An 18,859-nucleotide genomic window follows, 5' to 3' on the forward strand; every position below is an offset into this window, starting at 1 on the left:
CCTGGGAAAACTGGCTCAGAAGAAAACTGTCCTTTTTTAAAAACATTCTGGCTAAAATCCCAGTTCTGTTAGAAATGTCTTTGGAGACCAGATGTCAGTGTTTGAGTTCCGTTTTGTAAAAGCCTACATTGCAAGAATGCTCCTGTTTAGCCTGAATGTGCACATGTGTGTCTTCTTCATAGATTCAGAATGATAAGCATACAGACAGTGTCCAGTCAGACCGGGTGTGTGCGAGGTGTGCACATCCCTCTCTCATTGAAAACGGAGACAGCGAGAGAGAAAAGTGAGAGGACTGGTTGCTCTCCGTGTGAGCTGCAGAGTGAGAGTGCATATCGCTTTAAAAACAACAACCAGTCAGGGAGACTAAGAGACCGGCTGCGTTTCCTTAGTGGGAATGTTTGTGTTTGTGGCGCTCAGACCAACGGACAGAGCGTGCTTTGCTTCAGTGAGAAGAAAGGAGACAGGAAGAGAGGAGGGACGAAGAGAGACGGAGTCAGCAGGGACCACTAGCTGTGTGGGACAGAAGGACTAGCAGGGTTTGACCTTGAGGAGGCACCACACTGGTGAATCCCAGAGAGACACAGGACCTGGAGGGACAGAGGCAGAAGAGGAGACAAGACACAGTGTTTCCCTTTCGCTCTGTGGCTTACCTCTAGAGATGACCCAATTATTATCTACTGGAGCTAAGTGGTATCAAGAGGACAATATTGCTAATCATACCATCTCATTACCTGGGCCTCTGTGGATTTCACCTGTGACGGCTCACCTATACAAATAAAGATTTGCCTATGTGATACCTGTGGATGTCCCCCTGATACACTGCTGTACATACCTTTGGAGGTGTCGCGTCGCAGCGTGCTTGGTAGATAGTGCGGTAATGGAGGCCCTCTTGTTGGGTCTCGATGAGGCGGTGTGTACTCGGCAGGGTCTGCTGTGGACTCTCACCTCCACAGCCATCCGACGGCTGCGCGTGCACGCCAGGAACCTTCCCGGGCCTCTACATCGATCACACGCGTACAGATCTGTTGCAAGGCCACTTTACCAGGTAGGCTGCACCTCAAATACACTCAAAGCATATGCAATGCATATCCAGGTATTCAAACAGTCCTCTTGCACTGGGCCTGTATTGCCAATTTAATCCTAAATAATGTCACACCTGTTAAGAGAAACACTTGCAGGGATTACATTTGCAACTACCTCTTGTCTGTTTACATGCAGCAAACTATTATTAATGAACGATTCCACACTTGTGTGAAAAGTGTTGAGGCAGAAGAAGAGAGGAATGGAGGGAGCAGATGATGTACTGTAGGCCAGGTATGTCCTTCAGACAATAGACCAGGGCCAGAGAGAGGAGCAGGGTTAAACGTGACTGATCTGCTTCATTAAGCATGAGGGACAAAACTGGGTTAGATGTTGTCGCTGTGTTCCCGCCAAGTTCATCGACTGCATTGAGAACTTTTTTTGTTTTACAAAGCTGCTGCTGTGAATAGTTTTCTTTTGTTGTTGTGTTCAGGATGCAGGATGCACAACAGGAAGTTGTGTTGCTAGGGTCAGTATCAAAGAGCTGGTAACTAAGCTGTTAAGCTGGTAAAAGGGGATGCTTGCACACAAAACAGACACAGACACTATTTTATAGGCGGTCTAGTCCCTCTGCCTCCATCGCCTTTCACATTTAATCTAACTTTGCTTCAATAATGCATTATTTTAAATATGTCATTAAAAGTGACAGTGTCTTTTGGTTCCTTGTGTCTGTCTAGCTGTGATTCAGCAGAATGGTTGATCAGTATTCACTTCACCAGGTCTGAATTGGTACTCAGGGCTTTCATGGAGCCATTAGTATTCCCCAGGCGTCTCACCTGCCCTGTATGCAGCTGGCACCGCCAGGACAAACCAGACACAGAGATTTACCAGGCCTGTTGCTAGATGACAAAAAGGACACACTGTACTGCATAGCACAAATTCATCTTTCAGTATCAGTACATGCACACACACACACACACACACACACACACACTGAGTTTTCCTGTCTTTTTTCTCTGATTCCTTTTTTTTATTCTCAAGTGAAGCATAAGCTGGGTTGTTATTTTAACTTTTGTCTTGAAATGCGGTTTTATGTAGCTCTGAAGTTTAAGCATCCTGAGGGAGGGTAACACAATCAGAGGAAGCTAAAATAATTCACCAGCCCTCACGAAGTCAAACCCCTCCTTAAAACCCCCTCCTGGTTTAGAGAGGTCTGACAGAGGCCACACCCAAACACCTTTCAGGCAGAGCTCTTTTAACTCTTTCCTTAACATCCTAAACTCGTGCTTTGATGAACTGCAAACAACATATCTCCCCCTGGCCTGATGCAGTGGTACGGCCCAAGGTGGAGCACTTAATAGTGGAGGGAGTTGTACAGGCAGAGAAGGGGGGGTCAGTGTGTCAGGCTGCAGGATGGGGATATCCCTGGCTCACTGCACTGCCTCTCTGTCCGGCTTCCTCTATTACTGTTAATGAGATACCCAGGCTCACACAACTGGCACACACACAATAGAAGGAGAGAGAAAGTCAGCAAGAGAGAGCTAGAATAACCGAGTCTTTATATTTTATCAACCTGTTTTCACTTTCTTCGCTTCTTTTCCACCGTCTTCTTTCCTCTTGAAATGAAAAAAAACAAAAAACATTTCCACTTCAGCGCTCTGACCTAAACCTGCACCCTAACTTTCTATCCAACTTTCTATTTTTGCTTCTTTTCCTACTTAAATTACTTTTAACTCTCTGTCTGTGCTCTCCTTTTAACTCGCACTGGCAAAGAAATCCATCACCAGCAGTCAAGTATTCTCAATCATGACATGAGCCCAGATATTTTCCTGCACTCCGGTGTGCAACACATATTCTATGTCAAGGTGATGATTTCGCACTCGCAGGGTTCTGCGTGTTGTGTGGAGCAGTGATTGAGCTGTAGTGCTACATAACCAGCAGACTGCAACATTTGCGAGATGTTGTTTGCTCACATTTGTCTCTCGTGAGAGAACGCAGACGTTTTTTCACACGTTCATACATCAGGCTGAGTAATATTGACTCAACAGCCTCCAGTCACACATTTTTTCCTCTGGTGGTGTAACCCTTTAAACAGGGTGAGCACCAACAGGCGTGTTAGGGCAATGCTGTGTTAGACAGTGTCTCTGGGTAATTGTTTGTCATTTCTCATGTTTGCTTTCCATTCGCATTGATTTCAGCTGTGTGTATTGGATCTTTTTGTCATTTTTTTCCCCTCACACCAGCCCCCCTTCTTCCCCCACCTCACCTCTTCTCAAAGGCAGGATATCCTGCATGGGGAAGAAGCAAGCGTAAGGACGACGGCAAACACAGGTGCTTGGGTCTTCCCTAAGTTGCAAGATTTTTGTATTTACCTGTAGTCACCACTGTAATGCAACTCACAAGACTTACCACAAGCCATCATTTTGTTCTTAAGAATTTGAAGTGACTTATTAAGCAAACCTCATCCCCAACGTGTTCAGCATCTCTGTAGATCTTTTCAGACTTGACAAGATAAACATCCTCGATAGACTTGGCTTATTTCCTGTTACAGCGCTTGCTAATAACAGTAGCTGACAGGAGGCTGGTTCTCCTGGATGGGAAATCAACTTTGATCTAAGCTGTTTCCTAGCAACACAAACCCTCTGAAAAGTTTAATACATATTTAAAGTCTCACATTATGTCACATCTGTCATACATACTCATTATACGGCGCTGCTGTGTTAGCTTGTAGACTCTAGTGCATCATACTTGGGACTGAAAGCCAGGCCAGTTTACTCCCACTGAGCTCATCTGGTCCTGTTTCCTGTGAGAAAAGCTCTGTCATGCATCATATTCCCTTCCCACTGATGAGTCCCATTATGATACGAACCAGAGACTCAGCTGCACAACCCTGAAATAACTGAGGTACACAATCCTTCTTCTGTGTGGGACTTGCTTCATTTGTATCTGTTCAGTTACCTCTTCTGTTTGTGGTCTGATAAGCTACGGGCGCTCAGTCAAACCCTGGTGTTTTCAAGCAAGTGGATTTTCTCGAAAGAAAAGTCGACTGTGATTGCCAGCAGCTCCCCTGAATCAGGTCACGATTGTACTCAGTTCAGTTCATCAAGTCTCTCTGACGCTCATGTTCAGTTTATCATCCGTTTGTTCTCATCTTCCACAGAAACAGATGTCAGTAAATAACCTTTTGACAGGCGGGCAAATATCCAGAAATGTAAATTTGCATGTCCTTGCTAATTTCTCACCGTATTCCGTTTTCCCCTGTTTTCCAGCCAAGTAATTATTGGAGAGAGGATGAAGTTGAAGTTGAACTTGTGACTTCCTACTGAAGAATTTTGATCATTCTTGCTGTCTGGCAGTAATCTTTGTTCTCATTGCCAAAGTCCGGATCTGTATGAGAAAATCTTTTCCCAGAACCAGCAGAGCGAGGCTCGGCGATGGGAGGGGTAGAAGGCCGGAGCAGACATTGTCCTAAATTTTTCCAGTAGTTTGTTTATTTATCTTTTTGCAATTTTATAATTTGTCGGCAACTAGCTGGAGGCATATTTGTGTTTGATATCCCTGCATAGGCATACACACACAAACACCCCTCTGTAGATGTGTTGGTGGTTGAAGCCGTTTACAGTGTCTCCCTGGGGATAAGGTCTTATTTGCATAGTTCGTCTGGAAAACATTTCCACTTCTCGATTCCCAGGTTTATCAAATACCCAGTGTGTGAGTTTAAATGTGTGTGTGTGTGAACGAGGAAAAGAAAGAGGGGGGAAGGCTCATTGGTGTCTGAACATAATAAAAAAAAAAAAAAGGCTCTTCTAGAGATTCATCACCACTTGAACGAAAGTAACAATTTTCTCTGAACTCATAAATCATGAATCATGATCAAAGTTTAATCTGTCATCCATATTTTGTTGATATAAACATGTTTGATGAGTCTTCTGGTGATTTGCAGCCTTGTTACATATTAAACATTTAAAGCCTGGCACCCCTCCTCCATTTATACGTCCATGTGCGATTTTATCATTTAGTTACTGTGCACTGTAAGCTTCTTAGCCTTGCCGGGATCTAATGTCTCTGTTAATGTGAGAATATGTCACACTACTTGATAGGATGACCACGCTCTTGATTAATTACAGGCGTTTGGATGATTGAGCATTCACTTCCTCACACGCATGCAATCATCCCAAAGGACTGACGTGATTCTCTGGTTTGAGGCATGGCACCAAATGAAAACAGGATGCTATTTCTACTTTGTCCAAGAGAAATCATGTATTTTTGTCACACGACATTCAAAAATATTCCTTATCCAAGCATTGCTGACAGTGTTTTTGATTTCATATTAAGAGATCGCCAAATGTGAACGCTTTCCCAGGTATCACTTGCCATGTTGGAGACCATTGAGATGTTAAACATGATAAAACACACGGCTTACAATATCTGCTCGTTTTTTTGTCGGACCAAGGTTGAGCGGCCTACTTGATAAATCTGGCCAGTATCCCTTTAAATCCTCTAAGTGTGTCTGAATCGCGGCCAGAGCTCCCAGTGAGTGGCCAGAGCGGACGTGGTATCGGATTTTTGGAGGTGGTCCTCTTCTATTGAGGGAAGTGATAGGTTTAACTGTGGCATTAGTGTTGGGGATATAAGAGTTTACAATGTTTTAAGTTCAGAGGTTAGGGCCTCAGTATAGACTGGTAATCCCGAAGGATTACCATGAGAATCTGGTAAATATCTGAGGAAATCCCTCTCAGGGACTTTCAGATCCTCTATTTGTCTGAATATTATATCCTCTAACAGTGAGTCCACGTGTGTTTACCGAACAGAGGTTTAACGTTTTTTGTGTATTAACTTTTGAAGATGTACGAATATGATGAAAATCAATATTATTATTTCCCTGAGCCAAAGTATTCAGAACCAACAATTTACTGCATCAGTCACATAATGCTGAACAAGAGCTGAAAATATTATGTACACATGTTCAGACAAAATGAGGCTTAGTCATTTTACTTCCCATGGCCTTTGGGGAGGCAGGGTCAGCCACTGTATAGAATTTAATAAATCATGTCAGTCATATCATTTTGAGGCAATTTATTGTGATGAAATGCCTTCAAACTGTCTGCCAAGTACTGGATGTACTCCTGCAGGCTCGATGATCACACGTGTGCATGCTCTCTCTGAAACTCTCTGCTACCTGTTTTTTTAAAAAAAAATGTCAAGTGCCATAAGATACCAAACAAGCTTTTGACAAATAATTCCTTCACTTAACCTAAAAAAAAAAATGAACCCACTTCTCATCTGTAAGTGTGGCATCTGTGTGATTGATCGGGTGTTTTTATTTATTGAGCAAAAAGCCTTCCACCTCCTGCCTTTAGATTCTGGCTCTCCTTGAAGCGAAATGGCCAAATGGAAGACATTCAATACCTTTACTGCGATGGGATTCCCTTTGGACAAGAGGAATTGCACCCACATTCATATCTACACACACACACACACACACACACACACACACACACACACACACAGACCACACACTTGCCAAAGGGCTCTCCCTGCAGATGAGCTGGGTCATTTTTCATTACCCTGGCTCAGAGGAATCAAGTGTGTAGTAATGGAGCACAGTCACAATGAACCGAAGCTTTGGACTGATAAATCCCGGCTGTGGAGCACATAGGAGGCAGACCAGATTGGCTGCAGGACAGAGCTGGTGGAGGGACTGATAGCTCTTTTTCACTCCTCTATTTGTCATTCGAATATCTAAAAGTAGATCCAGGAGGAAGATAAAGAAAGGTCTCAAGCTGCACCGTATTCACCTCGTCACTTCTCATCTCCCAGTTGCTTCTGTTTTCATTGTTATGTTGCCACAATTTGTCTGCCTGCCTCGTCCCCGGGTTATTCCAACTTTTTGTCCTACCTGTCTTCTTTACCGGTTTCAGACCTTCCCCTGTGAATTCCTCGCCCTCACCATCTTCACTGCTGAAAGCACGTGTTTTCGTTTCTCTCTGTGTACCTGTAACTGCATTGTTCATGCACATAAACCCTCTTACGTCATCGTGAGCCAGTATAGCCTGAGGGGGAGCAGGGTAGAGGTTATGTCTTTGTAAAATATATGCTATATGTTCAGTTTCTAGAGCAAAGGATTTCCTTTTCTTTGCCGTCTCGGGATCACGATACTGTCATCGGCTATATTGAATCATTTTGTGAGGGAAACCTTCATTGCATGCCTTTTTACTTTGAATTTATACTCCTGGGTCATACCGTCTCAGCATTGTGTGACTGTCTCCTCCTCTAAGTGCCCTACATTTCTGGCAGAGTGTGCACACGGCTAGATCTCCATAAGTTGCCATGACAACTTTTGTTTGCATCTTAGTCTGGCGAGCACTGGGCATTGTGGCCGGTCGAACATTTATGTGCATGCGTGTGTCACCTTGACAATGTAGGATGTTTCTATGCAACTCAGCGAAAGAAGTAAGTGGTTTAAAAACCGAAGAGCGGCTATGTGGATGGAAGCTCACTGTGCTCCTGTAAAGCTAGTGCTTTGAGAGATGTTGTTGTTTGGTTGTCTCCCTAATTAGCCTGAAGGGTCTTTGGACCTGAAGGACACACACACACACACACACACACACACACACACACACACACACACAACAGCAAAATCAGCAAGAACATAGAGGATTTGAGGGCTTTTACCCAAAACTCTCCTTTCCCCTGCTGTTCTGGTTTCAGGGTACATGTTTAATAGGCTAGTAGAATACATTAGGACTGTGACACACACACACACACACACACACACACACACACACACACACACACACACACACAGGAGTTAGCAGACAGCACTGTTTAATATTCAGCATGCTAAATGATTAGAGTGTTTGGTATTCTATCCAGTCACAGGACACAGCATAGAGGCCACTAGAGTTCAACCACTCTGCGGCACATAGTGCCCTTGAGTTTAGGCCAGGAGTGTGTGTATGTGTGTGAGTGAGAGTAAGAGTGTGCGCATGATGTTTATTTGCTCATGAGAAACCAAAAGAAAGGCAGAAGAAGCAAAAGACAAAGAGAATTCAAGGAGGCAGATTCATCAATAGACTAAGTTCAGTGGGTTTACAAGCTAAAAGAGACTACACAAACACACACACACACACACACACACACACACACTCACGCACTGTATACATTTATATATGGGATACTGTTAGGAGTGCAGAATCAAATACCCCATTCTACGTCACACTGTCTTTCTGCATGCCTTGCCAGCAGTATCAGTGAACACAGGGTCACTGGGGTCTGCAGTGATTTTTCATTCTGTAAATTATAGATGAAGAGTGGAGGTGTAGGGGTAAAAGATCCTTCCCCTGTGAATGACTCACGCTGACAGTCCACATCCTGGCAGATCAGCCCCCTTGATCACAAAGACTGTGTTTCATTGGGATAAAAGTCCTGAAGACATGACATCACTCATACCTATTTGTCCTGGACCTTTGTGCTCCTCTTGTTTAGTTTGTCGGCAGTCGAGCTGCCCCTCTCGCCCCTGTCACCCCGTTTTCTGTCCTTCCTCGAAGATACTTTAGTTACAGAATCAACTAAAATCCATTTCATCCAAAACACAGAGCAGATGTATGGCCCACACACACACACACACACACACACACAACCATTGTACTTATAATGGCTTTATAAGCAAGTGCTCCCTTTGGACTGGAATTTAAGGAATGTCCAGTCCATGTCAGTGAAGGGCAAAGCTGATCGACAAGAGTAATCTGAGAGCGAGAGCAGACATGGACAGAGAGCCGTGGAAGAAAGGTGGCTTATCCCTCCTTTGGGAAATTGACAAAGTGGAATAATCCCTTTTGACTTTTTTTTTTTTAATACATCTCATCCTCTTAAAAAAGAAAAGCAAAATAAGGAGACATGGGTGACCATCAAGTTCAAAGAAATGATGGGCAGCATGTAAGAGGGTGGCCTGCGTGCACGCTCACTAAAGTGTCTCCTGGTGATTTGACCTCGAGCTGACACACTGTGGCGCTGTATCGTTGCACTGCGCTCATGGAAACCTTTTATTTGCTGGGATGTCATCACAGGAGACATATGCTGTCGTCTTGTTTTCGAAATTTCCTGTTGCAAGTATAACTTCAGGCACCGTGTGAGTGTCCGTGCACACGTGCACATCTGTGTGCCCCAGTTTTGTCAGCCACGTAGGGTTTGCCTCAGTGAAATCCGAAAGTACAGTTAAAATAAGAGCATATCATGGATGAATAATGCAAAAGAAAGGAAAGGGAACAATGGAGGATATTAAACCAGGGACTGAACAGAGATTACGAGGGTCCATTGGCGCTGTTTTGTAAGAATATATCACTAATTGTTTAAGTAAGATATTCAATTTACAGTACAGCTCTTGTGCATTTTTTTTTCTTTTTTTTTTTTTTCAAATAAAGCATTTGGTTATATCAGGGTTAGATAATGTGACCTTTCAGTGGGGAATCTGTGAAGAATTTTAGAGCATCAGGAATTCAGCAAGAACAAGGTGAAATATTTCAATGTTATGGCTACAAGGCATATTCAAATTCTCTGTACCAATACAAAATAATAATAGTCTGTCTTCATGTGTTATCTTCACCCCTTTTATTTTTCTTAAATATACAACAAAGTCTCGTAACGTGCAAGCATTGGCTCACATATTGCATATTACTTGGAGTACCCTTGATGATAGTTTTCTCTTTTGTTGCACATATGTGTATATATGAAATATGTACGGCAAGAATGTCCTCTGGCTCTTTTCAGAACGAGCCAAGAAATGATGCCCGTATCTTTGCAGTTTATCAAGAATTGAGGCTCCTCTGGGTGCAAATGGCAGCGGAGTTGAACTTGAAGGCGGCGATGGATTTGTTTGGATTCAGCACAACAAAAAGTTTGGTTCACACAAAGTCTACTACAAAGCATGACTCCTCATGTCTTTACTGTGCCTACTGAAACACCTCACATCAATGTACCCAGTAAAAGTGCCTATGTAGTAGTTAAAATTCATAAGCATCTCCATCTGTCAGCTTTAGTTAAAGTTGTGATTCTGTGTAAAAAACAGGGCCAATACTTTTTTCTTTTTTCTTTTTTTGTGAAAGTCTGGGAATGGAGCTTTGTAGTAAAAATGAGCACAAAGCAGAGTTGGCTACAGAAATATCTCCAGTTTGTTTGAAGTGCCAGTATGTTTCTGATTTTTTTTTTTTTTTTTTAAACGCCCTAACTGAAACCACATTTCAGTCCCAAAGTCACTCACGGGCAGGGAGGGTGGAGCTCACAGACACACACAAAAAACCTCCATGCACACACTCGCACATGCACACACTTGAGCAAACAAAACAGATCTCTCCTCGTTTCTCTAGACATTCCTGGCCGCCTTTCTCTGACCCTCCCTGCTCCATCTCTCTCTGCCACTACATGAAGCGCTAGGTGGAGGAGAAGACAGGATTTAGTCACGCACATTTTTTTCTATCGGGTTTTCAATAAACCAGTGAACTGAACAGAGACTGAAGCCTATAGAGAAATATTTTTTTCAGAATCTTGTGCTGTAATTTAATCTGCACCATATGTAGATACTGTAAAAAAAAAAAAAAAAAACAACGAGTCATAAAGCCTATTCAGATATAATGATCTCAGCGTCATAAATCATCGCAGTGCTACTCGTCTCAGACCACGCTTGCTCTCAATTTGACGTGTTTAAAAGTGTGTGTTTATTTAGTCTCCATAAATATGGGGGACAAGCAGACGGCAGACAGAGCAAAACAGAGAGCACGGAGCATGTGTGTCTGTCTTAACTGCCTACCGCAGCGTCCCACAGTCAGGGTTAAAGAGATTCTCCATCTTGCTTCAATTAACCGTTCAGCTGTGTTTATATCACACTCCACCAATATAGGTTACCTTTTTCCAGAACAAACCAACAGCCCGGTTCCCCTGCCCGACCCTAAAACTTGACTCTTAATACCCGCCGCTTGTTAAACCCGCCTCACCCATTCAGATCGTTCCCCTTTGGACCCGAAATCCACCGGATCAGCATCTCATTGCGACCACACCTCAGCCCAGAATAGAAGCCCACCGGCTCCATAACAAGGGCCCAGATATGTCACACCTACAAGTGTTTCTCACCTTGGAAATACTCTCTGTGGGTCACAGAGAGGTGAGCGTGCAGGGGCACGATAAAGGGGCACGAACATTGGACGGAGTGGCTCACTAAATCACAGCTGCTTGTTATTGTTCCTTCCTGCCTCGCTTCCTTTCTTCCTTCCTTTTCCTCTCCGTCTTATTTTGTGAATCTGCCCGCTCTCATTCAGCTCCTCATCCATTCCAAACAGAAACAATAATTCATAAACTCATGTAGTATTCAGGTTCTTTACACTGCACTTCATTTCTTCTCCTCTTCTGTCTTTGTCGGCTTTACCCCTTTTACCCGCTGCCTGCTTTGTCCCCTTCTCTCTCTCTCTCTCCCTCCCTCGCTTTGGTCAAACAACAGGGCCCTTGTGATAGCAAACTGAGGAAGCTACCAATAAAGGGAGATATGCATTTGACCAAGGAAAGAGAACGAGGGACGGTTGTACATGTATTAAAGGCAAAGAGAAAGTCATCTGGAGATGTTTAAGTTGGACAGGCCAGTTTCCGGTGTCTGGAGCAGGCCAAAAATGTCCAGAAACAAGAAAAATCCAGCAGGAGGGGGGAAAGAATACACCTCCTCTTTTCTCATGTGACCCTTTACGTTTTAGCAAACTAAGCTGAATTGTGGGGTTGCAGCTATGCCAGCAACAAAGCTGTTCAAGCCAAGCACATCGAATGTAAGTGCATCTTTGTATTGCTTAAAGTCTTGGAACAAAGTATTTCTGATGAATCCTGCAAATTAAGATTACGCTCATGTTTTTTCAGATATGGTGCAAGTGTATTTGGCTCAGACGTACTGTGTTTATAACATAAACTGATAAGAGGAAATAGTCAACTCTACCTAATGCAGGCAGCTTCGATAAAAATATATATATATATGTGGCCTGGCACTGTTTTCATAACATGGGGATGACTCATGTTGTAATGCAATAGAAAAGCTGAGTCATTCAAACACTATATTGACAGTAGGCAGCCTATAGGCTCAGCCTTGCCTCTGCTGCACACATTAGTATCTATTTATGGCACTCCGGATTGATTTTGTTATGTTAACAACTTGTGGTTTCAACGGCTGCTGTTCCAGCTGTGTAAGGTGAACACAAGTGCCCAATTTAGGTCACACACACACACACACACACACACACACACACAAGGAGAGTCAGTCCAACGGCTGCAGTAGACTCAAGGCCAGGATTCATTCAAGCAAGCCAAAACCTGAGAGCCAGAGATTTGTGTTTAAAAGTGCAGACAGGAAGTGACAATCTGTAGGAAGAGAGAGAAAAAGAGAGAAAGAGAGACCAAACCAGGATGTAGGTTGAACCCCCTTTACTCTTAAACAGAGGAGATAACCATCTAACCATTTGGGCTTCAGGAAATCTGTCAAAATACACGTGGTATTGGCCTGGTATAAAGTGATCAGTCATTTGAGGATAGGGTCTTTCTGCCCTGCACAGAGAGTAGAGCTGCCTGGTGAAGTGGGCAGGCTGCTGCTCACTGCTCATTGTTACTGATCATTTGCCTTAATGACATATTGGTGTGCTCTGCAGACACAGATGTGTGTTTGGGTGGGTGTAACACGCACACACACACGCACACGGAGAGTGGTCTGCAGTTTCTCATGGCTGCGAGCTGCTGCAGAAAAATTCCCCCTCATCTCCTCCTCTCCCCGCCCCCACATCTTGCCTCCATTATTCCCGTGTTTTTCGAAGCAACTCCGATGACAGCGAGAAACACAGCGCGCAAAAAAAAAAAAAAAAAAAAAAAAAAAAAAAGGGAAGGGAAGGCAGACCGGAATACGCCTCTGCCGTTTCTTCCGCCTCGGCCCCCGTCGGTGGCTGACCGTTGGTACGGTTCTCCCGTCGGCCACGCAACCGTTTGTGCGCACGGAGCCCGGTAGCGGAAAGGGGGGGGGTCCTAACGCACAACGTGAGGGCTCTCTTGCTTTCCGAAGGAGGGATGAGAGGGGAAGGGGAAAAAAAATAAAAAAAAAAACGCTCCTCGGTCGCCGTTAATTAGCGCCGTGATATTTTGGGCTTGACTGGCGAAGATATGAGACGAGCACACCGGCGCTGTGGTGTTTACAAGATAATAACGGGAGGAAACAATCAGCCGCGTCGCTTCTAACTAACTAATGGTCACAAACATGGATGCTGATGTGCCTCCTCCTCCAGGCCGGCCAGGAAAAGGGGGTGTTTTTGGATGATTTTTTTTTTTTTTTTTTTTTTTTTTTTGACAGTAGCACGACTCGTTTGTTTCTGGGATTAATATTCGGGTTTTTGTTTTTGTTGTTTTGTTTTTTTTCCATTTGTTTCTCTACCCCTCTCGGAGTCGGTTTCTGTGTGGGAGCCTCGCAGGGAGCGTGTGTTTGCAAGGTACCAACTAATGATAACGTTACTGCCGTCGCAGGCACTGACCAAGCATCACTGTCAACTGTCTCTGCATGCATGTGTGTGTGTCCGTGTCCGTAATTTAGGGTGTCAGCTCCAGCGAAATAACGAAACCCCGGCTGCTTCCCAACAGCGTTGTAAGGTTTATATTCTTCATCTCCCATCTCTTGCCTTTTAATCTCAGCGTGTCTTGCCAGTGAGTCAGGCCTGAGGATGCATGTTAGCCAATTCAATCCCGACGAGGTAATGGGTCCGAAATGTTGGGTGGGCTACATGCAGCAGGAATCACACACACCAGGACGAGGTGGTGCAGCCAACACATGTGTGTTTCCAGCCTCTCAGTGAACATGTAGGCTGCACACGGTGATTTTTTTTTTTTATTTTTTTTTTTATGCTTAAAGGACCTTCTAATAATGTTCAAAATCCTGCTCGTACACTCTTTGTCTCATGTTGCAGCAACATTACATTTAAGTCCTGATTTTCAACCAATGTTTAATGACATCAAGCTATTCATAGAGACTTTATTACATTTGGTTTCACGGCGGATAGAAACTCGGTAGCATGTGCCCAATACCACAAAGCCAATTTTATGACTAAAACCAATAAGCGTCTGTTTCGGGCAGATTGGGCTGCCTAATTTTAGCCTGAGGGCAGTGATTTGTTACCTTGACGTTATGGTTTGCAGTATTCCCAGGTGCCTCAAGCTGAGTGCCAGTGAGAGTGTTCATACTTGTGTGTATGTGTGTGCATACACTGTCTGCATTGCAGTTTTAAAGTATTCTGCAGATAAGATACTTAAGGAAGCTGTTTGCTTAGTATACTGTCCTCTTCTTTGTCCTCAGTGAGTGAGATGAGTTCATGAAGCAAAATGGCTTCCAAAATTATCTAATTGAATCGTCTAATACCTTCGCAGCAACTTTAGATACACTTGGCATCTCAGGGTTATAGATTTGTTTTTAAGAGATTGTGTCTGCACCACTGACCTCCCGCTCAGTAGTTATGGTAATAATTACAATCGCTGTGTACGGTATAAACATGGAACGTTTTGTAAAGGTAATGTAACTCCAGGGCAGGAGGGTAGGAGACGAAAACAAAAGGCAACGTTGGAAAATGCAAGGGTGTGCAAGTCACTCGCTGTGTGCACAGGTGCACCCAATCTAAACCCTCAAACCACAGGAGATCAATGGTGAGTGGGAGGGTAAGCCGAACCCTGCAGAGCAGCTCGAAGCCACACACACGCACACACGCACACACGCACACACACAACAGTGGCCATTCAGGGGAGTTCACACAGGGATGAGTGTTGAGGCACAACTACGTCACTTCTTTCCCTCTCTTTTTCTGGTGTCTTCATCCCTTCGCTAAAGTCTCACTTCCAGCCTACCACCCCGATGCAAGTTGGCATGAATGGTGAGAAAGTAGGCGTCTGTTAAAGTTGTGCCTGTGTTGATCACACCCTTACCAAGTTGCAGTAGCCTCAGGTGGCCAATATCATCCTCACGGTAAAGAGTTACAAACCGGTTACACTCGTTTATGGCATCTATTTTATGGAGAGGGAGTTCCCATCAATTGGTTGACAATGAGGACGTCTCTTCCTTCTCCTTATTCAACATTTCTTACCCCTCTATATGCACCACCTCCCACAATCCTCCCCCCCCCCCCCCCCCCCCCCCCCCAGATCCCATCTCACAGATGTGAGGGAAGTGTGGGAGGAGCCGGAGGGTGTTTCTGTTCCTGAGGGTCCCCGCTTCCTGTTAAATTGTGGAGAAACTCCACATGTGCTGAAAAACACCAGGATATACACACACACACACACACACACACACACACACACACACACACACAACTCTTACACTTTGTTCATATGTCTTGAAATGTCAGGCCACATTTCTCCACTGAATTTTAAAGCCTTAGTCGTCTTGCATTTGTTTGTGTTTCACTTTGTGGTTGCAAACTTCCAGGCAGGTTTGTAGATATAACTTGACTGTGTCTGTCATGTGAAATATTTGGTGTTTTCCCACAGTTGACCGTTTCATCATTGCACCTGCTTCGGTGTTTACGCCTGGACGGATATTATCTTCTTCTTTTTTTTTTTCTTTTTTTTGGCTCTCTATTCAGCAAACCCTGTATCAGCAACACAGACAAACACTCCGGTGAACATAGTCAGCAGGCAGCTTCACTCACTGTGGTCGCCAGTCCACTGATGGATAATGGATTTCCTGCTAAAGGAGGAATGTTAGAAATGTCCGTGATGAACAGAGAACAGAGGACGTTGTCTCTATTGGCCCATTGTGTGTAGTTAGCTCAGCTAACCTGGTTAAGACATGAAACATTCAAGTTCGCCAAACAGCACATGGCTCACATACTGTACAAATTGAAATGGGGATGCGTCATCTTTTTGTTTGACCAGAATATGCGAGGTATTTAATTAATTTCCTTTGTATGACTGGCATCACTGGAAATCCATACACAGGTCTACCTTCGATGTATAATGGTATAACATGTAAAAGCTGTAATTCATTTATATACTAAGAAGTAACCCTTGTGGGGTTTTTTTGTCTCTGTTTCACAGATGACAGAGGGGAGGCGATGTCAGGTCCATCTCCTGGACGACAGGAAGCTGGAGCTACTCGTACAGGTGAGTGTCTCCTCTTCCCGGCCTTAAGCTCTTTCTTTACTTTCCACCCTCTCACTTTACAGATTCTCATTTCCTTAGAGCAAGAGAGAATTGATGTGTGCCTTCCTAAGGGAATCGATTATTGCTGACAAAGGGAAATCTGGTCAGCAGTAGGTGACTTTGCAGTTTCTTGGTGCTCACCTGATCTCTCCACAAACGTCCCCCCACCCCCTTTCCCTCCGCCACACACACACACACACACACACACACACATTAAAACAAACCCTGGTGTGCTCGCAAAACTGATTTGCTACCGCTGTTGAAGCCATGCGTCCTGACGTGGAGCTCAGTTCGAATGAGTCTTAAACAGAAAGCTTTACTTCCCCTAAATTGCAGCGACTCTCAGCCTTCCATTCTCCGAGCAGGTCTTTCTGCTGTAATGAACAAAGGCAGCAGCAGCAATCAAAAAAACCTGTCTGTCCTTTAAAGCCCCTTTTCAGATAGCTCTACTCTGATCTGCTTTCTCTTTGCTACTCAGGGTTAAACCTGGTCATGTATTTTCTTCATTGATTGTTGGTAACGCTCAATTTTGTCGTCCCTTTTACTCTCTTATGGTTTGGCCAGATGGACTGAAACACAATCATTAGAAGCTCCTTGTACTCTTCCTAACCTCCCTTTTAGCTCCCTTTGGTCTGACCATTACTCGATTCCTCGGGAAAGAGACGAAGACAAAAGAAAGTAATTGCCCTGGAACAGGAGAAAAGGAGCAAGCGGAGAATAAAAAGATTGACGCAGAAACTCAGGAGGCTCAGAGGGAGAGATAGAAGTGAGGTGGGAGCTCAGGAATGGAAAGACAGGAGATGACACTAAAGAGATGGCAATAGAGAGGAGAAAATGGAGGAGAGAGCCAGGGATAGGTCTGCTGACTTTCTGATTTGATTACTCTGCCAGAACTGATCCGCTCTTTCAAATTGGTGCTTCTTTCAGCTCCTCTTCTACTTTCTCTCTCTCTATCTCTCGGACTTTCCACTCTTCACTCTCCATATCTTCTATCTCATTCATCCACTTGCTTGGTTTTACCTGCATTTCCCATTGCTACAGTAGCTGTCTGTTTGGCTCTACAAATACAACAGCTGCAGCTCCATATAATCTATTCATCCTTTCTTTTGCTCTCATTCTTCATCCTCTTGACAATTAAGAAAGGACTGAACAAGCAAATAAATGAAAAGAAAGGCGAGGACTCAAAAACAAACATCCTTTGTTTTATGTAGTGTTTTAAAGGTATAGTACAGATATGTTGTGTGATCAAATCAGTTCTGTTTACCACCTAGTATAGACAGAAAGGTATTTTTTTTTTTTTTACAGTGTGGCAACGGTTTGAGCAAGAGAGAAGGAATAACAAACAGTCAGAAAAGTGGACGTGATTAACAAACCATTGTCTTATAAATCAGGATACCGCTGTCTTTCTTTCTCGCTCGCTCTCTGTCCTTGCTCCTCTCTGCTGGGCGGATGTTCTGGTGGCCTGTGAGTTGTAAGTAGGACCAGAGAGAATTCCAATGTTATTCTTAGTTTTCCGCTGAACTAAGAAGCAGTCGAGTTCTCCACTCGTCTGCAAAAAAAGGATTTCTTTATAATCCACAAGCGGTGCAAACAATTTTGAGTTTGAACTTTTACAATACTACTAACTGATCACGTAACAGCCGTCAAGTTAAGTCTGTTCTGTGAAGGTTTTCATTTAAAGTTGTTGTTGCCATGACAAACACACCAGCCAGCGAGCTTCTGAAAGGCTGGATCTCACTTCTGTCACTGATTTGTAACACTGACCAGCTGCTTAATCCCAGAAGTGTCATTCACCCTTTTCCCCTTCCTTATCCCCTCCCTCCTACCTTTTGATAGCATGTCCTCTGCGGTTTGTTAATGGAGCAATGCCTCATTGGTCAGGAACGATTTGCCAGAGGGACAGCATACCTATAGACCAGGCTGTATAAAATGGAAGCTGGCCACCAAAATACACCACTGGGTGAACATATACTTTGTGAGTCCAGTGGTATCACTTCTTTAAGGCCAGAGTGGTGTAGGATAAAGAGTGAATGGGGTATTAAGGTTAGGTTGTGTGACAGTGTTGCTTTCCCATGCCATTTTTTTATGTTAAAGACTCCACGTTCATAAAGGGAGACTTTAGTAAGATGCCTGGTGAGGAAGCATGACGTGAAAGCGCTCCAACGTTAAGTCTGCATCTAAAGCATTCATTAAAACATTAAAACCAGAATTTCAGGATTAAAACAGAATTAAATTAATGCAGGATGTGTGACAAAAAAAACCTAATTCTGGCACAGCCTTAGACTCAGTGGACCGCCACCGATAAATCACTTATTGCCCCCTAAATCTGAGCAATTCTGTAGACACCAAAGGTCTTTCTAGCTGTTTGCAGAGATTGAGCCATGACTTGCTGCCAACTAGCCAAGTGAGCTCGTGTGTCGTCTTTGCATTTGTCTTTGCGTGTGTCTCCTCCTCGCTTGCACCTCCCTGTAATTCTTACACTGTTAATTACCTGTGCTGCTGAGGAGGCACAGGCTAAATATCTATTAGCAGTAATGCTGTCTAAGCTAGCACAGAGCTGTACAGTCTGATAGATGGCTCCACGGTGTGTGTGTGTGTGTGTGTGTGTGTGTGTGTGTGTGTGTGCGTGTGTGTGTGTGTGTGTGTCTCT

The 18,859-nt window shown here is 44.0% G+C and overlaps 1 protein-coding gene across 1 annotated transcript in view; it reads left to right on the top strand.

Annotated features, from left to right (window-relative positions):
- Positions 1-395: 395 nt before the first annotated feature.
- Positions 396-18,859, top strand: part of frmd4a (FERM domain containing 4A) — a 49,960-nt gene continuing 31,496 nt past the window's right edge. Inside the window, 2 exon segments of the mRNA XM_069161914.1 lie at positions 396-1,045; positions 16,105-16,170. Of these exon segments, the coding sequence (XP_069018015.1) occupies positions 878-1,045; positions 16,105-16,170 (234 nt within the window). The 5' untranslated portion in view covers positions 396-877.

Source organism: Embiotoca jacksoni, unplaced genomic scaffold (assembly GCF_022577435.1).
Source record: "Embiotoca jacksoni isolate LCO1_2020_lvr unplaced genomic scaffold, fEmbJac1.0.p SCAF_3, whole genome shotgun sequence".
NCBI lineage: Eukaryota > Metazoa > Chordata > Actinopteri > Embiotocidae > Embiotoca > Embiotoca jacksoni.